General features: G+C 36.2%; 1 protein-coding gene across 1 annotated transcript; it reads left to right on the top strand.

Moving 5' to 3' along the window:
• The first annotated feature begins 18,750 nt into the window (after positions 1–18,750).
• Positions 18,751–20,200, top strand: LOC143583177 (uncharacterized). The gene is made up of 4 exons (XM_077065554.1): positions 18,751–18,890; positions 19,109–19,509; positions 19,604–20,039; positions 20,131–20,200. Exons 1-4 carry the CDS (start codon positions 18,751–18,753, stop codon positions 20,198–20,200), a joined length of 1,047 nt encoding a protein of 348 aa, XP_076921669.1.
• The last annotated feature ends 587 nt before the right edge of the window (positions 20,201–20,787 follow it).

A 20,787-nucleotide genomic window follows, 5' to 3' on the forward strand; every position in this document is an offset into this window, starting at 1 on the left:
CGAATGAAGACGAACAAGGGCATATTCGTGTTTGTTCATTTAAATCTATAATTAATTAAACAAATATTTATGTTCATGTGCGTTTATTTAAAAATGGACATTTGTGTTCGTTTGTTTAAAATCTAAACAAATATAACTAAACAAAGATAAATGAACATAAATAAACTTAAATCTGAAAACAAATAAATGAGCACAAATTAACAAATATAAAACCTTTAAGCAGATGACATATCCAGATAATATTTAATGATTTTATATTAATATATAAACGAACGTTCATGAATATAAATGAACGAACGGAACATGTGTTCATGTTCGTTCGTTTATTAAATAAAAAAATTTAAACAAACTTTCTGCCGAACGGATCACGAACAGTTCACCGAACGTTCGGTTCGTTTACAGGCCTACTTGTCGGTAACATTAACGGTCAAAAAGTTCGACTCTTAACGTGAATCAACATTAATTTTTGGAACTGTTTTAAAACAGCTCCTAAAGTCATAAAATTCTTATACTAAACATAAGTTAAAGTATAAGAAAAGTCAAAGATAGCAAAACCTGAACCTACACGGTTCATGTCTCGAAAACCGACACGAAAACGTTAAAATTGAAGTTTTTAAGAAAACGGTAACTAAAATGAAAACCGTATCATTGTTATCAAAAAATTAATAAAACTATATAATTTTGATAATTTAAAGCTAAAAGTTATAACTGGTTCATTTTTAAGTTCAATACCGACGAGACCGGCAAAACCGGCAAAACCGAATAAAATAAAGTCAAAATTATAACTAAAATAAAAAACTTAAAATTTTCAAAAAACTCCGGTAACTAAAAGGATTAATTTTTATAAATTATAATATTTAATTTAAATTATTAACAAAAATAATAATTGGTTAACTATTACTTGCTTATATATCTAAGTGTTTATTTATAGAAGTAAAAGTTAGTAATTTTATGCGTTTGTGTGATTACTTAGATTAAGGTTAGATATAATAAAAGTTGTTCAAACCCAAACTTAGAACTAACGAACGTATACTAATATAGGACACATGCTTTTGGACGTATACCGGAATTAAATGTGAGTTTTTCCTCCATAAAGCATGTTATATATATATATATATATATATTTATATATATTTTTGGAAACACATTATACTTTACAAATTATCGTTATTGTGGGATGAATCAATTTGGTTAATGTAACATCTCGAAATTTCTAAAAATAATATTTAATATATTATTTAATTATGATGGAAAAGTTAACTTAAGTTAGTAGGAAAAAAAATAAAATAATAAAGATGGAAGGGTAAATAATCTTTAAAGATAGAATTACATATGGACTAAAAATGAAATATGTGCCTAAGGTCCATGGGCTTAAGAGAGTATAAATACCCATTAAACCCAAATCCTTTCCATTTTCACCCATCTCTACATCATAACCTACACATTCAAAAACACATTATTCCCCAATTCCCCTTTTTGAGAAAATAGCCCACAAAGACACGACGATTCCCGGAGATCTAACCGTCGGATCATTCTCAAATTTTAACTGAGTGTTTATGGAATATAGATGAAGATTTCCACTTATCAGATCTTCGATCATAGGCCAGGAAGTCCGGTTTTTATCAGCAAAATTGTAACAGTTAAAAATGGAGTTTTTCGGCCACTGTTTAGCGTTTCCGGCGACTGTAGCTGTGTTTTCCGGCGAAGGCGAGCTTATAGTTTGTATATCGGGTAGAGACGGTTCCGTGGCCGCTTGAATCACTCAATTCCGAGTTCGTTTGGTATGGTTTTGGTCTATTCGAGTGATTTCGATCATAAACCTCAAAGGTACGTTTTCGTTAATGAAAGTTTACTTTTCGTGTACGGATTTGCACGAAAATTGGTAGAATGATAGAACCGGCCATGATTATTGATAAAGTATAGAACTTGATTGTAAATGGGTTAGTTGGTTCGTTTAAGGTAAAACGAGTAGTGTTCGGTTTGTGAAAAAGACGGGTAAACGAAGTCGGTTTTACATGAAACTTGGTGGGTTAGTAAATCGGACCTTATTATATGAGAAAAATATAAACTTGAACATAAAAAAGTTGTTTGGAACGAAACGGGTTATGCGAGCGTATATGTATGGATGTATATGATGTTAGCGTATAAGGGTGTGTATCTGTATAAGTATATGCGCCGTATGACTTGTAGCGTATATGTATGTATGTATGTATGAGTACGTCGTATATGAATACCACATATATGTATCTAGCGTGTAAGTATGCATGTGTGCAACGTATAAGTATGACCGGCGTGTATGTATATGTAACATGTATGTATATGTAGCGTGTATGTATATGCAGCGTATATGTATATGTAACATATATGAAGCGTATATGTATATGTAACGTATATGTATGTATGCCGTATATATGTAACTTATGAGCCAGATATACTTATGCGCTGGGAGCAACTTATACGCCATGGAGGACTTATATGGGCTTAAATTATTTTCTGAAATAAACGAAAGATAAACAGCGTATACATACATAAACGATAGACATGGACTTATAATATATGAGCTAAAGATAAGAAATTAATTAATAAGGAAAGGTAACGTTTAACCCGGGAAATTACTTAGGAGTATAATATGATTAGGTGTAGTCAAGTAATGCTTGATTATTTATACACATTTTGCCGTGCACAGCCCAAGAAGGGCATAACCGTAAATTCAGGTGAGTTTCTAGCCCCATTTCCTTGTAATGTTTTTGGGGCTGTGTGCATACTCGATGTGATTAGTTAATACACTTACCTTAAGTGGTAAGTGTATGATATGTGAATATGAATGGTATGTGAATATGTTGAGAATGTTGTATGTAAGACATGCGAATGTGTTATTAATAACCTATGAATGATTTAGGAAGTACACAATAATGAAAGTAATAAAATGAATGTACGATGGTACGGTTGCATAGAAGGTAAGGAAAACGGACCCTAATAATATCTGAGTGTGGAGGGTACCAAACCCTAATAATATCAGAAGAAGGAGGGAAACCGACCCTAATAATATCCGGGGATGGAGGGTACCGGACCCTAATAATATCTGAGGAAGGAGGGAAACCGGACCCTAATAATATCTGAGGATGGTGGGTATCGGACCCTAACAATATCCGAGGTATATAGGGCAAAAATGTAAGGTTAGTTATGAATGTATTGTGTATGTTAAAGAAAGAAAGAAAGTACGAAAGAATGAAATTATGTATACGGAAGAATGATGAACAGGTTAAGTATGTAATACGTACCTTCGGGCATGTAGATGTGTATGTAAAGTAAGTTATCTGATTAACTAGAACTCACTCAGCGTAGTTGACTTTTAGTACGCACGCATGTGAATAGATTGAAGTAATTAGCTTGAGGGAGACACATGGCATGAACTGAGGAAGCTGGCGTCTGAAGATTTGTTATGATGTTTAAATAAGATATTTTTATGCTATGTTTTTAAAGACAAGTTTGAATGTTTTGTAACAAATGATTGAAGTTTTATTTATTCTGTGAAAGTTTAATTTAACTATGATATTTAGAATTTTGTTTATGAGTAAATCTAACGCCAAAGTAGGGCACTGAGAACAGCGCCTTAAAAGTTGGTATCAGAGCATAAATTCGAGAGAATTAAGCATCCTACATGATTAGACTCGAACAGAGAATGAGACTTAAGTAAGAAAAGAAAGAAGTTGCCAGTTCAAGAGAGCCATGTGTCGCTCAAGCAAGCTCGGTAACAGTAAGTTGCATGATTAAGTTCATGTAAAGATTTAGAAATATATGTATATGCATGTTAAGTGAAAGTAGAAGAAAGTATGAATGTTAGCTTAATTGCAAAATAGGAATGTGTATATGCTAGCTCAATTTCTAAGGATAAGAATGTGGGTTATATGTATGTTTGCATGATTGCGTGAGTAGTAGAAACTAGCACAAGTGTAATCGTAAAGGGAAGTATGTAGTACATGAGGAGTAATGTAAAGAGTTAATTACACTTGGCCACTGTCATTAACTACTTACCTTACGAATCATGTGCTAAATAATTCCTAGAGTGATAACGTTTGTGTTTACTTAGAGATAACATTGAAAACTGCTACAAAGGGATGAGCACGAGGAGGTTTTACTGGACATTGTGGTAAAACACGTGCCAACCAGACACCTTCTGAAGAAATGTGTGATAGAACGATATACGAAAGTAGTAGGACTTAGACTTTAGGAAGTAATGAAGAAGGGTTACACTTGGAGCTTGTAGTCATATACACTAAGGAAGTTTCTCAGTTGTTTCGCACTACAATGCCAACAATGTTCGTTGAAGCATCAAAGGCAGCCCGAACTGGGAAGTCCAAATGGAAGCAAGATGAAAGAAATGGAGATAAGCCAACTAGAATGAGTCAAGACATGTAGTATCTCTCCAATAGTTAACTCCATAAAGAAACTTGCTGGGATCGTGAGTAACAAAGCGAATGATGAGAAAGTTGAAATGATCGAGAAGGAGGGGTGATTGTCAAGGTATGCTAATTGAAAGTCAGGAAAATATGAGGCTACATAGTGTAGCGAATATGAAAGGAAGACACTAAGAAGAATGTAGTTGTGTACCTGATACTTTATGGAAGAGACCACTAGCGATACATTCGTTGAAGTATGAGAATGGTTAAGAATTATAAGGTAGATCTAGAGGGACGTGAGTTCCTTGCTACTCTTTATGTTCGACCTTAAGAGAGTCCGATGTCGTTTAGGAATGGATTTGCTATTTGAGCATAAGGCTCATATAGCATGTAAGAGCAAGTTGATAAGGTTTATGTCTTTGGATGGCGGTACAGTGACGGGTTATAGTATTAAGGAAAGTTCAGGGCTTAAAGTCATTCCGATGATAAAAGCTGAAGGTTTGTTAAGAAAAGGGTGCAGTGCCTACCTGGCGTATGTTGTCAAAGCTAAGGCACAGAAGAAAGAATTGAAAGATGTTCCTATAGAGTGTAACTATCCATAATTGTTCCTAGAGGACCTTTCGAGGTTACCACTGGAACGAGAGGTAGAATTCCAGATAGAGTCAATAGCAGGAGCACAACTCTTCGCAAAAGCACCTTACCGCTGACACCGTCCGAGATGAAAGGGTTAATTCCCAAATGCAAGAACTCCTTGACGAAGGTGTTTTAATGACGAGTATTTCCCTTCAGGGTGTACCGGTGATGTTCGTGAAGGAGAAAGACGGAAGTATGAGAATGTGTATAGATTACTACGAGTTGAACAAGCTTACTGTGAAGAATAGATATTCGTTGCCACAAATTGATGATTTGTTTGATCAAATTCAAAGTGTGAGTTGGCCCTCACAAAGACCTCAGAGCATGCTATCATCAGTTGAAAGTGAAAGAGGCAGACATTGACAACATTTCAGACGCGATATGAATACTACGAGTTTCTCATGATATCGTTTGGATAGACGAATGCTCAAGCAACATTTATGGTTATGATGAATAGGGCATGTCATCCGATATTAGGACAAATATATCATTTACTTCACAGACGATAGTTTTGATTTATTCAAGGGATAAGTTCGACCATGATGAACACTTGGGAGAAGTGTAGGAGACGCTGAAGAAAGGGTAACCGTATGCTAGGTTTTCAAAGTGTACTATTTATGCAGATCATAAGAGTTTAAAGTACTTCTTCGAACAGAAAGAGTTGCACATGAGGCAGAGAAGATGGTTAGAATTGATAAAGGATTATGACCGCGATATCAAATACTATCCGGGCAAGGCTAATGTGCTTGCCGACGCGTTAAGCCGGAAGGATGAAGAAGCCACCGCAACAGTGAAGTCTTATAAGTTAATCATTAACTCAGATCTATTCATAGAAATCATCAAGGTATAGTCTGAGGTGCTTACGGACGAAGGTTAGTGAAGAAGGAAAAAATTTTCAGACAACAAAAAAAGTTGATGGATAACTCTCATGGTGTGAAGACTAGGTTTGACCGTATGTGGATTCCACACCATGGAAATCTTAGAGGTCGAATCTTAGATGAAGCTCACAAGTCGATATACTTGATTCATCCGGGATCCACCAAGATGTATCAGGATCTGAAGAGAGACTACTGGTGGCCGGGTATGAAGAACGATGTAGTAGATTATGTTAGTAAGTGCTTAACTTGCTTGCAAGTCAAATCAGAGCACCAGAAGCGTTATGGGAAGATGCAACCATTGGGGATACCAGAATGGAAATGGGAACACCTCACCATGGATTTCATAACTAAGCTACCCCGTACAGCTAAACATCATGATACCATTTGGGTGATTGTGGATCGTTTAACGAAAAGTCCTCACTTTCTGCCTATACGAGATGCCATCTCGTCCGAAACGTTAGCGAATGTGTTCATCAAGGAGGTTGCGGCTAAAAATGGGGTGCCATTGTTGATCGTGTCTGATAGAGATACTCACTTTACCTCGAGATTCAGGAAGAAGTTCATGAAGCTATGGGAACAAGATTGAACATCAGTACGGCGTATCATCCTCAAATAGATGGGCAGTCTGAAAGGACTATCCAAACCTTTGAGGATATGTTACGTGCTTGTATTTTAGACTTTGGAGGAAGTTGGGATGATCATCTGCATCTGAAAGAGTTCTCCTATAACAACAGATACCATTTAAGTATTGGTATGCCATCGTTTGAGATGTTGTATGGTAGACGTTGTAGAACTCATGTATGTTGGGGAGAGATTGGTCAGAAAGAGACTGGTAGTCTAGAAGTCGTACAAGAAACCTCTTCAAAGTTCGATCAGATCAAAGAAAGAATGAAAGCTGCTCAAGACCGTCAGAAGTCATATGCTGATAAGCGGCGACGACCAATCGAGTTTGACGTTGGTGACAATGTGATGGTCAAGGTCTCACCTTGGAAATAAATCATTCGTTTCAGGAAAAGGAATCATACGATGTTAGCGTATAAGGGTGTGTATCCGTATAAGTATATACGCCATATAAGTTGCAGCGTATATGTATGTATGTAGCTCATATGTATGAGTACATCGTATATGTATACCACATATATGTATATAGCGTGTATGTATGCATGCATGCAACGTATAAGTATGACCATCGTGTATGTATATGTAACTTGTATGTATATGTAGTGTGTATGTATATGCAGCGTATTTGTATATGTAACATATATGAAGCGTATATGTATATGTAGCGTATATGTATGTATGCCGTATATGTGTAACTTATACGCCAGATGTACTTATGCGCTGAGAGAAACTTATACGCCAGGGAGGACTTATATGGGCTTAACTGATTTTCTGAAATAAACGAAAGATTAACAATGTATAGGTACGTAAATGATAGACATGGACTTATAATATATGAGCTAAAGATAAGCAATTATATAATAAGGAAACGTAAAGTTTAACCCGGTAAATGACTTAGGAGTATAATATGATTAGGAGTAGTCAAGTAATGCTTGATTATTGATACACAGTTAGCCGTGCACAGCTCAAGAAGGGCATTACCGTAAATTCAGAAAGGAATCGCTTACAAGTGAGTTTCTAGCCCCATTTCCTTGTTATGTTTTCGGGGCTGTGTGCATACTAGATGTGATTAGTTAATACACTTACCTTAAGGGGTAAGTGTATGATATGTGTATATTAATGGTATGTGAATATGTTATGAATATTGTATGTATGACATGTGAATGTGTTATTAATAACCTATGAATGATAAGAAGTACACAATTATGAAAGTAATAAAATGTATGTACGATGGTACGGTTGCATAGGAGGGAGGGAAACCAGACCCTAATAATATCCGAGGATGGAGGGTACTAGACCCTAATAATATCCGAAGAAGGAGGGAAACCAGACCCTAATAATATCCGAGGATGGAGGTACCGGATCCTAATAATATATGAGGAAGGAGGGAAACCGGACCCTAATAATATCTAAGGATGGAGGGTGCCGGACCCTAACACCATCCGAGGTATATAAAGCGAAATGCTCTTTACAATGTAAGGTTAGTTATGAATGTATTGTGTATGTTAAAGAAAGAAAGCACGAAAGAATGAAAGTATGTATAGGGAAGAATGATGAACAGGTTAAGTATGTAATACGTACCTTCGGGCACGTAGATGTGTATGTAAAGCAAGTTATTTGATTAACAAGAACTCACTCAGCTTAGCTGACTTTTAGTATGCACGTAGGTGAATAGATTGAAGCAGATAGCTTGAGGGAGACACATGACATGAACTGAGGAAGCTGGCGTCTGAATATTTGTCATGATGTTTAAACAAGGTATTTTTATGCTAAGTTTAGACAAGTTTGAATGTTTTGTAGCGAATGATTGAAGTTTTATTTATTCTGCGAGTTTAATTTAACTCTGATATTTAGAATTGTGTTTATGAGTAAATCTAACGCCAAAGTAGGGCACCAGGAACGGGGCCTTACAGTTAAATAACTATTTACCGAATGTGTAAGGGCACATAAATGTTGGTAGATCTATCGGGGTGACGCCCCCCACTTCCATTCGTATTGGGTTAAAAGTGGGAATATTTCGAGTATGGTACGTTTTGAGTTATCAAATTGGTTGTTATACACGCGTTGTACTCTTTGCTAGTTTACAACTAACACTTTTTATGCAAAAAGGTAAAATTCGGATTTCGTTGTTGTGTGTACGGTGTATACATCGGTACTGTTGGGAGTATAATAGCCGTGCACTGTTACATTCGTGTGTTTTATTTATATATAAATTGTCTATATTTGTATAATTGTTTTTCTCGGGAATTACTCACCAACATTCGTGTTGACCCAAATATTATTTAAACATGAGTTTCTGGTAAATTACGGTTTTGCGAGGAGCGAGAAAGAGGCGTGGGTGTTTGAATAAGCTGTATGTGGGACCGTGTTGTTGTTTTTAATAATAAAAACTATGTAAGACTCTGATATTTAAATAAATATGTTTAATATAATATATTAAACATTGTGTTGTTGTGATTGGCTATGGGCAACTGTCATCCCCCGAAAATGTTTAACCTTATGACTTCCGCTAATTATCATTATGGGTTTTCGGAGTGTGACAAATGTTGGTATCAGAGCCAATCGTTATAGTGAATCAGAAAAGTTAAAATTTCTAAACTATAACTGAATATTCAAACACACGCTCGATCCTGCCTCGCGAAGGAAAAGGTAAAGGTGTAAGTAAACATATATGTGTGTAAGACCCTAGCTCGTTAAACAAGGTATTTAAGCATAAACATACGCTTAATAGGACCCAAAAACCAGAGGTAATTAAAACTTTACAATTAACGAACATTACACACTAATACCAAATTCAGTTATCAATTTATTTTGCGGAAGCTTGCTCGGTTCAGTTATGTTCGGCTCTTCGGCAACTTGATCTTTAATCCGCGACACTTATTTAATTAAAAACCTGTCATAGGAAGAACCATAACAATTAGTCACATTTCACTTGACCTTTACTTATTCGATTAACACGAATGTATCCAACTCATTTGTTAATACTTCTGTTATCCTTTAATATCATTCAAGTAACTACATCTAATTCAAGACCTTCTTGTCATGGCTCGATCTTCATCCGTGGTCTAAAGTGTATAATTACATATCATACAATTTCATTCAGACGATTAGAAATCAAAGCATTTGAACAAATATATATATATATATATATATATATATATATATATATATTATTTGTTTATTTACTTTTCTTTTTCTTCCTGACCCGACCGTGTCAGTTTTCAACCCAGCCGGGTCACCTGGGCATGCTTTCACTCAGAACCTTTACCGGCCGTGTCAGTTTTCAACCCGGCCGGGTCACCTGGGAATGCTTTCTTTTCACCCAGTTTGCATCCAAATCTATCTAAAACTCATCCAAACTCAATTTAATCACTAGAAAATCGTGTCTAACATATCTAAACCATAATCCTTGAACCGGATTCAAATTTCCTAGGTTTTTATGCTCCCGTTACACGGTTTGCGTTTGCGTTTATTTAACCCGTTTTGACATTTAAGCATTATAACTTAAAGTGTTTGCAATCTTTTTATAGGTTTATTTATCTACATTTACAATCCATTACCCGGGCTTACTAATCTCGTGTTCCACGCTTCCGTTACCCGGTTTGCGTTTACACTAATTGACCCGGTTTATGTTCAAGTACTTAAATTTGATTTATTCATCTTATTTTCAAGAAACTATTTTTTTTCAACTATAACCCATTATCCGGGTTAATTATTTTATAACCCACGCTCCCGTTACCCGGTTTGCGTTTATATTAATTACAACCCATTATCCGGGCTCATCGTTCTTATTAGTCATGCTTCCGTTACCCGGTTTGCGTGTACATCTCTTTGACCGTTTGGTTTGATTTTGTGAATATTATCACCTATGAGCAAACCATTCACACTTATAAACAGTTTTACGACAAATCCTTTGAATTAACAAAATTATATACTTGAAATAAATAACGAAGCATATAGCCACGTACCTTAATCACCGACCTTTGCGTGACCCCTTACCAGTTCTGCTTCCCGTCGATTCATGTGATCTGTCTAAACACAATTCACATGATTATTATCATATGAAAGCATTTAAGGCCCATTTTTTTCATACTAATCTATCAACCATTAGTATATCCCTTATTTTAGTAGGATTTTCGCTGTTTAACGAACCCGTGTTCTCTTAAGCAACCCTTTTAGTTATCAGTGGCCATTTCATGCATATCTTATCGTTACTTGTTGAACTCGTCATTACCGACCGTTTTGGTTCTATCGAGTTTCGTAACACACCATTTAATTAGGCTAGCTATCTTAACATTTAAAGCTAAACTAACCACGATTCATATGAGGATTGGACATGAGTTCTTCGCTTATGTCTCCACCCAAACCCCTCATATGGGTTTTATCTCTAAACTTCAATTTCACTTCAATTCCTTCACAATTCATGTTCTAAATGGTGATTCAAACTCATTATCATCTTCAATTTCATGTTTCTATCATATACCCTTTTAACCCTAACTTTATGATATTAAGATTCGACACAAACCTCATGTTTAGATGGTGTTAGGAGCTAGGACATGCTTATTCCGTAGCCGGGACACCTTGATCGTGCCTTGATCATTCCCAATTTGAAGACTTAGGGTTAGGGAGGGTTTCTCCCTTTCTCTTTCTATGGCATCGACATACACACACACATACACTATCTGTGTGTGTTTTATTTATTTTCTTTTTATTATTTTAACTTTGGGTTTGCCCGGGTTTAGCCCCTATTGTTTCGTTACTTGACACTTGGCTCCAAACTTCTATACACAAGTATGTGTTTGTAGATAATAATGGTTAAATAACTAGGTTAAACCTTAGTCTAGATACTTATTTCGGGTTTAATATCCCAAACCGAAATATTACATTTTAATATTTTTGGGGTGTTACAAGTCTACCCTCCTTAATAGGGTTTCGTCCCCGAAACTTGTTTTACGTAGTTCTTCGGGTAACACTTTCGTTTCCCATACTCGATCGAGCGTTGCTCAACATTTAATCACTTGATCAGCTTAACCTTAGAAATGTGATACATCATTTTACAACATCTACCCTTCCAATTTGCTAGTTTTAGGTTAGTTTGACTTCCTAGAGTCAAATTTTTCATACTTACTCTCGGCATCATTTACATTTGGTCAGTTTGACTTTTTAAATCAAACTGTTTATTCAAACTTATCATAACCTTAGTCTAGTTTCAGTTTGACTTTCTTCGTCAAACTGTTTATGCAAACTCATCACATCATTAGTATAGTGTCAATTTGACTATCTAAGTCAAACTGTTTATAACACGTTTATTTATTCGTTTTTATCTTTCTTTACATATCATAATACACATTTGACCATCTTCATTAACAAATGGTTGATCTCGGTTCTCGAGATTAACCCGGCTTGTTAACTCGGTTGTATTCCCGTCTCTTAGATCCCATTCCCGAATCCCATTCTTATTTATTTTGTGTTTGTTAAAATGTTATTAAAAACTCTCCCTTACATTCATATTTTTCTTTCTAGGTTTCATTAACTCTATTGTATTAAATTGACAAATGAAATGGTTTCTTTTACCATTTTCTTTTAAGCGAAGACTCATACTCGACTCTCGCTCCTTTTCGATTCATTTCATTATTTCCCTTTTATGTTGCCTGATGAATCATTAGGCAAAACTTTAGAATTTTATCTATATGTTGTGTGAACTCATAGGTTCATCCTCTCTTATCTATGCCACGTGGGCCCCACCAGCCATATTGACCCTTACCCCCGATATAAAATTTGGAGGTTTTTTTTTTATGACCTCTGTTCTCATCTTGTTTTCTATGTCTCGTTTTAGCATGTATAGTGTCATCACACCCATGACATACCTTTAAATCAAATCATTTCATTTTTATTTTCAAGGGTGTCTTTTACGATTTCGTGAACCCTTACTTTCTATTGCGCCTAGTAGTGCATAAACGTGTTTCTTTTATAAAACACTTTCTGATTTATCGTTTTACTCCTTTCGTTTATCAAAATGTTAGTATTAATTAAAACTACGTTTTAATTAAAATTTTCTCTTTAACTTACCTTAATTCCTTTCACTAAGTAATTGACAATAAACAATTTGTTTTTAGGTTCATTTCAATTAACCAACACACTTGTCTTAAGTCAGTTTGACTTCTGAAACTCAAATGGCTCAAGTTAGGTATATTTATCCATCTCCTTCTTTCTTTATTATACATGACCCATGCTCATGTAAATTCTCCCGTTGATTATACATCCGTTCGTTTTTATCTATTTTGATTATTGCGGGAATCATAACCGATTCCCGCACACTAGCTAATTCGTTGGTTAGCTACTTCTTTCACGTGTTTTTATCTTAAGGCGAGAACCTTAGGGTTTAACCCCTTTTTAATAACCTCACATAATTGTGTTTTTGGTATTATTTCCCCCTTTTTATTTCAAAATAGTGTCGTTTGTCATTAAAACCAAACCGACTCGTCTCATAATATCGAGTATTACTCGACTCATACCACCCAATTCCTTTAGTGGCTCTTTTCACCTTAGGGGTTATCTCCCATTTTCCTCCAATCTCAACTTAAGTTAAGGTTGGACATTTTCATTTCTTTCTTTTCTTTTACTTTTTCTCGGTGTCATTTAGGGTAATTACCCAACTTGACCCGTTATTAATGAATTGAGTATTATTACCCAATTCCCTATTTTCTTATGTCAACTTTTCTCCGTGTTATACCAACCAAAACTGCAGTTCTGGTTGATGTTATGGATGAAAGGGTCTAGGTTCATTAACCTAGTACTATTATTATATGGGAGGGTCTAAGTTCAACAACTTAGTACTATCCTCCCTCACGTCCACATTTACGTTACTAACCCACATATCATAATGACCCATCAATTTCCAATAGCCCATGTCCGTTGTTCTTTCAACCACCAAACATGACCCTATTAGATCATGAATGGCATTCATCTTTTCCATTTATTTGGTAATACCTTCGCTTCTATGACCCCACGGGTCAAGTATACTTTGGTTTTACATGCCTTCTCGTCAATCATGGCCCTATAGACCATTATGACTAACCTTTTACTTTCTTGGATTATTTATCCTTACGCGCGTCACACATCGTTCCTATGATTCCCACAAGAACCATTGTACGAGTGTGCCCGTAAGGTTTATGACTCCAAATATCTTTTTTTTTACCCCATCTTTTCCATTTATTCGGCAATACCTCCGCTTCTATGACCCCGCGGGTCATTTATACTTTGGTTTTACATGCCTTCTCGTCAATCATGGCCCTCTAGACCATTATGACTAACCTTTTTTCTTTCTTGGATCATTTATCCTTACGCGCGTCACACATCGTTCCTATGATTCCCACAAGAACCATTGTACGAGTGTGCCCGTAAGGTTTATGACTCCAAATATCTTCTTTTTTTTTACCCCCACTCACTTACTACAAGTTACATAGGATGTATATGTACTAGTTATAATCAACCCATCGTATCATATGCTTAACACTTACCTGGCCAGGGTAAGTAATCCGCACATGGTACACATGGACTTATTATAAGCAATACATTACCTCCTACGTAAACAGATGTTCAGTTCGTGTCCATTCCTTTTTATTTTATTTAGTAAATACCTATCTTTAACATTATTAGATCTTTCATCGTTTAAGACGAACTATCCATTTTCGTTTCATAGAACTCTTATGTAGTCACATTCGCTGATGTGATCATTTTATACCCTTACATTCTTTTCTTTTAGGACATTACTTGGATAATTACCCATGCCCCCGTTTCTAAGTTCCATTCTTTCTTTGTACATTTTCTATTCACTATTGTGAATAATGTACATTATTAACTTATTTGCTTTTGGAAATATCAACCTGAATGCTTATCTCATTCAGTCTTTCCAAGCCTTATTTATTCACATGCAATTATCAATTGCCATGTGAATATCACATACAACTAACTACCACATAAATTAGAACGCATACCTAGTCAATACTCGTTCCGGTTAACCTTATCTTTGCTTTATCAGTGCCTTAAACCGTCACTTGGTTTAGATTTTCGTGAGCATGCTCTTTGTCATGCGCTTGAATCGTCCACCATCTCATTAGGTGGGTCATCTATTCCCCTTCATCTTAGATATGGTAATAATATTATTGAAACATATCTCACGTAATTAGTAACATTTCAATATAATGCTAGCTTGTCTTATAAAACAAGCCATTCTATAACACTAGTTAACACAAGCTACTTCTTTTCTAAACATATCTATGGTTAAGCCTTTAGGCTACCATAACCATCTTTTATCGGTTAATTTGGGACAACGTGTTTTCCCACGATAGCGCCAACCATCTTTTATAACAATCACACATATATTTAGATTATTTTTTTAAGAATATCACTTACCGGATTCCATAATCAAGCCTCGAACCGAACATCAACCCTTAACCTTTTGCTCTGATACCACTTGTAAGACCCTAGCTCGTTAAACATGGTATTTAAGCATAAACATACGCTTAATAGGACCCAAAAACCAGAGGTAATTAAAACTTTACAATTAACGAACATTACACACTAATACTAAATTCAGTTATCAATTTATTTTGCGAAAGCTTGCTCGGTTCGGTTGTGTTCGGCTCTTCGGCAACTTGATCTTCAATATGCGACCCTTATTTAATTAAAAACCTATCATGGGAAGAACCATAACAATTAGTCACATTTCACTTGACCTTTACTTATTCGATTAACACGAATGTATCCAACTCATTTGTTAATACTTCTGTTATCCTTTAATATCATTCAAGTAACTACATCTAATTCAAGACCTTCTTTTCATGGCTCGATCTTCATCCGGGGTCTAAAGTGCGTAATTACATATCATACAATTTCATTCAAACGATTAGAAATCAAAGCATTTGAACAAATATATATATATATATATATATATATATATATATTTATATATATTATTTGTTTATTTACTTTTCTTTTTCTTCCTGACCCGGCCGTTTCAGTTTTCAACCCGGCCGGGTCACCTGGGCATGCTTTCTTTTCACCTAGTTTGCATCAAAATCTATCCAAACTCAATTTAATCACTAGAAAATCGTGTCTAACATATCTAAACCATAATCCTTGAACCGGATTCAAATTTCCTAGGTTTTTATGCTCCCGTTACCCGGTTTGCGTTTGCGTTTATTTAACCCGTTTTGACATTTAAGCATTATAACTTAAAGTGTTTGCAATCTTTTTATAGGTTTATTTATCTACATTACAACCCATTACCCGGGCTTATTAGTCTCGTGTTCCACGCTTCCGTTACCCGGTTTGCGTTTACACTAATTGACCCGGTTTATGTTCAAGTACTTAAACTTGATTTATTCATCCTCTATTCAAGAAACTATTTTTTTTCAACTATAACCCATTATCCGGGTTAATTATTTTATAACCCACGCTCCCGTTACCCGGTTTGCGTTTATATTAATTACAACCCATTATCTGGGCTCATCGTTCTTATTAGTCACGCTTCCGTTACCCGGTTTGCGTGTACATCTCTTTGACCCGTTTGGTTTGATTTTGTGAATATTATCACTTATGAGCAAACCATTCACACTTATAAACAGTTTTGCGACAAATCCTTTGAATTAACAAAATTATATACTTGAAATAAATAACGAAGCATATAGCCACGTACCTTAATCGCCGACCTTTGCGTGACCCCTTACCAATTCTGCTTCCCGACGATTCATGTGATCTGTCTAAACACAATTCACATGATTATTAGCATATGCAAGCATTTAAGGCCCATTTTTTCATACTAATCTATCAACCATTAGTATATCCCTTTTTTTTAGTAGGATTTTCGCTGTTTAACGAACCCGTGTTCGCTTAAGCAACCCTTTTAGTTATCAGTGGCCATTTCTTGAATATCTTATCGTTACTTGTTGAACTCGTCATTACCGACCGTTTTGGTTCTATCGAGTTTCGTAACACACCATTTAATTAGTCTAGAAATAATCTTAACATTTATAGCTAAACTAACCACGATTCATATGAGGATTGGACATGAGTTTTTTGCTCATGTCTCCACCCAAACCCCTCATATGGGTTTTATCTCTAAACTTCAATTTCACTTCAATTCCTTCACAATTCATGTTCTAAATGGTGATTCTAAGTCATTATCATCTTCAATTTCATGTTTCTATCATATACCCTTTTAACCCTAACTTTATGATATTAAGATTCGACACAAACCTCATGTTTAGATGGTGTTAGGAGCTAGGACATGCTTATTCCGTAGCCGGGACACCTTGATCGTGCCTTGATCATTCCCAATTTGAAGACTTAGGGTTAGGGAGGGTTTCTCCCTTTTTCTTTCTATGGCATCGACATACATACACATATACACTATCTGTGTGTGTTTTATTTATTTTATTTTTATTATTTTAACTTTGGGTTTGCCCGGTTTTAGCCCCTATTGTTTCGTTACTTGACACTTGGCTCCAAACTTCTATACACAAGTATGTGTTTGTAGATAATAATGGTTAACTAACCAGGTTAAACCTTAGTCTAGATACTTATTTTGGGTTTAATATCCCAAATCAAAATATTACATTTTAATATTTTTGGGGTGTTACATTGTGTATATTTATTTAGTTGTTCATATATTTATATGTTATGATTACTAAGGATTGATTTCATATTACAGATGTCGTCGCCACACACTATTTATATTCCTGACTCCGAAAGTGGTACTATGGGAGCTCCACTACCCACCTCTGTCTTACCTCATCCTGAGCCCACTTATCGAGATGCTCGTTTAGGTGAGAGCTCGTGGAAGAGGACACATGATGACTTTGAGGCGAACACCGCCGTTTCTGTTCTGCTCACCCTCGAGGCACCACCACCACCCCCACATGGTAAGGGGAAGGTGATGGGAGATATCCCTACTGTAGATAACCGGTTAGCCTCTCAGGATGAGAAGCTGGCCATGTATGAGGCAACCATGGGTGACCACAAGATACGCCTTGGCCGTGTGGAACGAAAGGGTGGAAGTGATGATTGGACTTTTGACATTTTGTAAAAATTTGTGTGCACGATGGATTACCACATGAGATACTTGGAGTATAATATTGTTGGGTTGGAGGCTAGGCTTTGGACTTTGGAGCCCAAAGTGCATTATCTCATGAGTCTCCATTAGATGTTGTTGTGGCTATCTTTTACTATTTGGTTATGTATGATGTTATAACTTTCTAGACTTTTGTGGTAGAACTAATATGGGAAACCAAGAAATTTAGGTATAATATGTATTATACCAATTTTGTTTATTTGTAATGAGAATAGGTATCCCCACCTAAACCTTTTGGACTTTATGGTTGTTAGTATTTTGACCTTATTTTAAGCATTATGGGTGCAAACTAATTCTTTCCTTTATGTAATAAAAGAATTATGGCACCTCGGAGAACCGCTGTTAGTCATGAGGCCGAAATGCCATCATCTCTAGAGGAATTGGCACAACTAATAGCACAACATGTCAACTCGGCACTCGAACAACAAAATGTGAACCGAACTGCGGACCGAAATATCCGAAACGATGTCGTGGCCGGAATGCAAAGCGGTATATACATTTGTTTTAGTAAAAGGATGAAAATTTTTATATAAATTCCATAAGATTTTAACTAGTAACATGCAATAATTAATAATAATAATTGTTAGCAAACTATGTTAAAACAGGGAATCTAGTGCCCGAATGCACTTATAAAACTTTTCAAGGGTGTAAACCCAAAACTTTTACCGGGTCCGAAGGACCTCTTGAAATTGTAAGGTGGATAGAAAAGATGGAGTGGGTTATGAAAATTAGTGATTGTACCCCCGCACAACGAATCATGTATGGGGTGTGCTCATTCAAGGACGAAGCCTTAGAATGGTGGAACTCACTAATTCAAAACATGGGAGAAGATGCGGCTTACAATTTAACTTGGAATGAGTTGAAAGAGTTACTATTAAATGAATATTTTCGTAGAAACGAACTTCAAAAGAACGAATATGAGTTCTGGACACTAAAAATGGAAGGTGCAGAAATCGGCATGTACACCTCTCGGTTTAATGCGCTGGCGAGATTGGTACCCCGACTGGTTACGCCAGAGTTCGTCTGAATCGAGAGATACCTTTGGGGTTTAGCGCCTGAAATTAGATGCATGGTTACTTCCTCGATGCCAACCATAATCCAAGCTGCCAGAGAATTGGCAAAAACCCTAACCGATGATGCTGTACGAATGGGAACATTGAAAGTAACAGGTAAGAAAATGGCAGATTCCATCCTAGAAAGGAAAGATTCTGGAACGATCCCAAAGTAAGCCGATCAAAAAAGAAAATGGATCGATAACTCCGAGGGCAATTCCGAAAGAAACCGAATCCCGGAAGGATGTTTGCGGCTAACACGAGTAGACCAGAGAAGAACGCGAGCCAAGCACCTCATTGCAACATGTGTGGAAGGAATCACGTTGGGGACTGCTGGAAATGTCTCAAGTGTAATCGGTTAAGACACCAGGCACAATACTGTTTCAGCAGGGACTCCCCGTCTGGTTCAGGAAAGCCGATTTTCGGATGCTTTGAATGTGGAAACGTGGGACATTATCGGAAGGACTGCCCAAAACTTAGAAACCAGAATGCAAAAGGTAGAGCCTTTGAGTTAAACGCTAAGAAAGCTAGGAAAGACTCCTCTGTTTTTACCGCTATGTTCCTTATAAATAGACACTATGCTTACGTATTATTCGACACCGGAGCCGATTTAAGTTTCATTTCCAAACAATATGAACCCCTCCTTGGTATAGAGTCTAATAAGCTAGATACCAAATACTCAATAGAATTAGCTAATGGGAAGATGATTGAAACAGGTGAAGTCGTGCGACACTGTGGTATTCTCTTATCAAACCACACCTTCAGTATCGCTTTGTTACCTATCGAATTAGGTAGTTTTGATGTAGTTGTGGGAATGGACTGGTTATCCAAGAATCAGGCCGAGATCATTTGCTCAAAAAAGTTAATTCGTTTACCACTCCCAAGGAGAGCAAGGTAACTCATATCTAAAGCTTACCAGTATGATGAAGACACGTAAGCTGCTACACAAGGGTTATCCAGCATTCCTAGTAAACGTTGTGGACACTAAGGCTGAAGGGAAAAATATTGAAGACATACCTATAGTAAGAGATTACCCTGAAGTGTTTCCTGAAGACTTACCTGGTTTACTTCCACAAAGGCAAGTTGAATTCAGAATTGACTTAGGTCAAGATGCTGCACCGATTGCCCGATCTTTGTATAGATTGGCACCGTCGGGAATGCAGGAGCTATCGAACCAACTTCAAGAGTTGCTAGATAAAGGGTTCATTAGACCAAGTTTCTCTCTGTGGGGAGCATCAATTCTTTTTGTGCAAAAGAAAGACGACTCGTTTAGAATGTGTATCGATTATCGCGAATTGAACAAACTGACCATTAAGAATCGGTATCCCTTACCGAGAAATGATGATTTGTTTGATCAATTACAAGGATCCAGTTACTATTCAAATATAGATCTGTGATCTGGATATCACCAGCTACGAGTTGCTAAAGAGGACGTTCACAAATCTACGTTCCGAACCCGACATGGCCGTTATAAATTCTTAGTCATGCCTTTTGGGCTAACAAATGCACCTACTGTATTTATGGACCTCATGAATAGAGTTTGTAAGCCAAACCTAGATAAATTCGTGATAGTGTTCATCGATGATATACTTATCTAATTACGAACAAAAAAGAAACATGAACAACATCTGTAGCAAATCTTAGAACTGTTGCGAGATGAGAAGCTATATGCAAAATTCTCACAATGTGAATTCTGGTTGAGAGAAGTACGCTTCCTTGGACACGTGATCAATGAGCAAGGTATACAAGTAGATCACTCAAAATATTTGTCACACCCCGACTTAGGGACTAAGCATGTGACCAATAGTTGGTACATGTTTTGTAAATATATTAGAGTTTATTATAGCGGAAGACTTTTTATTTATTAAAATAAAATATTTATATATTTTGAAACCATAATTAATAAAATATTAATTCTTTTATTTGAAAAGCTTCTCCGGTAATAAATACCCGAGTATTTGTTTTATGAATCTTGCTTAATTTTGCGTGTTATTTTAATAATTTAAGCACTGAGCCATCTATACCTTGCGAACATCCACTTCATAAATGGCTCTAATTCTTGAAACTGT

Source organism: Bidens hawaiensis, unplaced genomic scaffold, assembly GCF_021521415.1.
Source record: "Bidens hawaiensis isolate Kalapana, Puna unplaced genomic scaffold, B.hawaiensis_p1.1 tig00032163_1, whole genome shotgun sequence".
Classification (NCBI taxonomy): domain Eukaryota; kingdom Viridiplantae; phylum Streptophyta; class Magnoliopsida; order Asterales; family Asteraceae; genus Bidens; species Bidens hawaiensis.

Coding starts and splice junctions, on each gene's coding strand:
- LOC143583177 (XM_077065554.1), top strand. CDS start 18,751: ATGCCAACCATAATCCAAGCTGCCAGAGAATTGGCAAAAACCCTAACC. Junction 19,510..19,603: donor TTTGTTACCTATCGAATTAG/GTAGTTTTGATG, acceptor ACCACTCCCAAG/GAGAGCAAGGTAACTCATAT. Junction 20,040..20,130: donor AAACTGACCATTAAGAATCG/GTATCCCTTACC, acceptor GGATATCACCAG/CTACGAGTTGCTAAAGAGGA.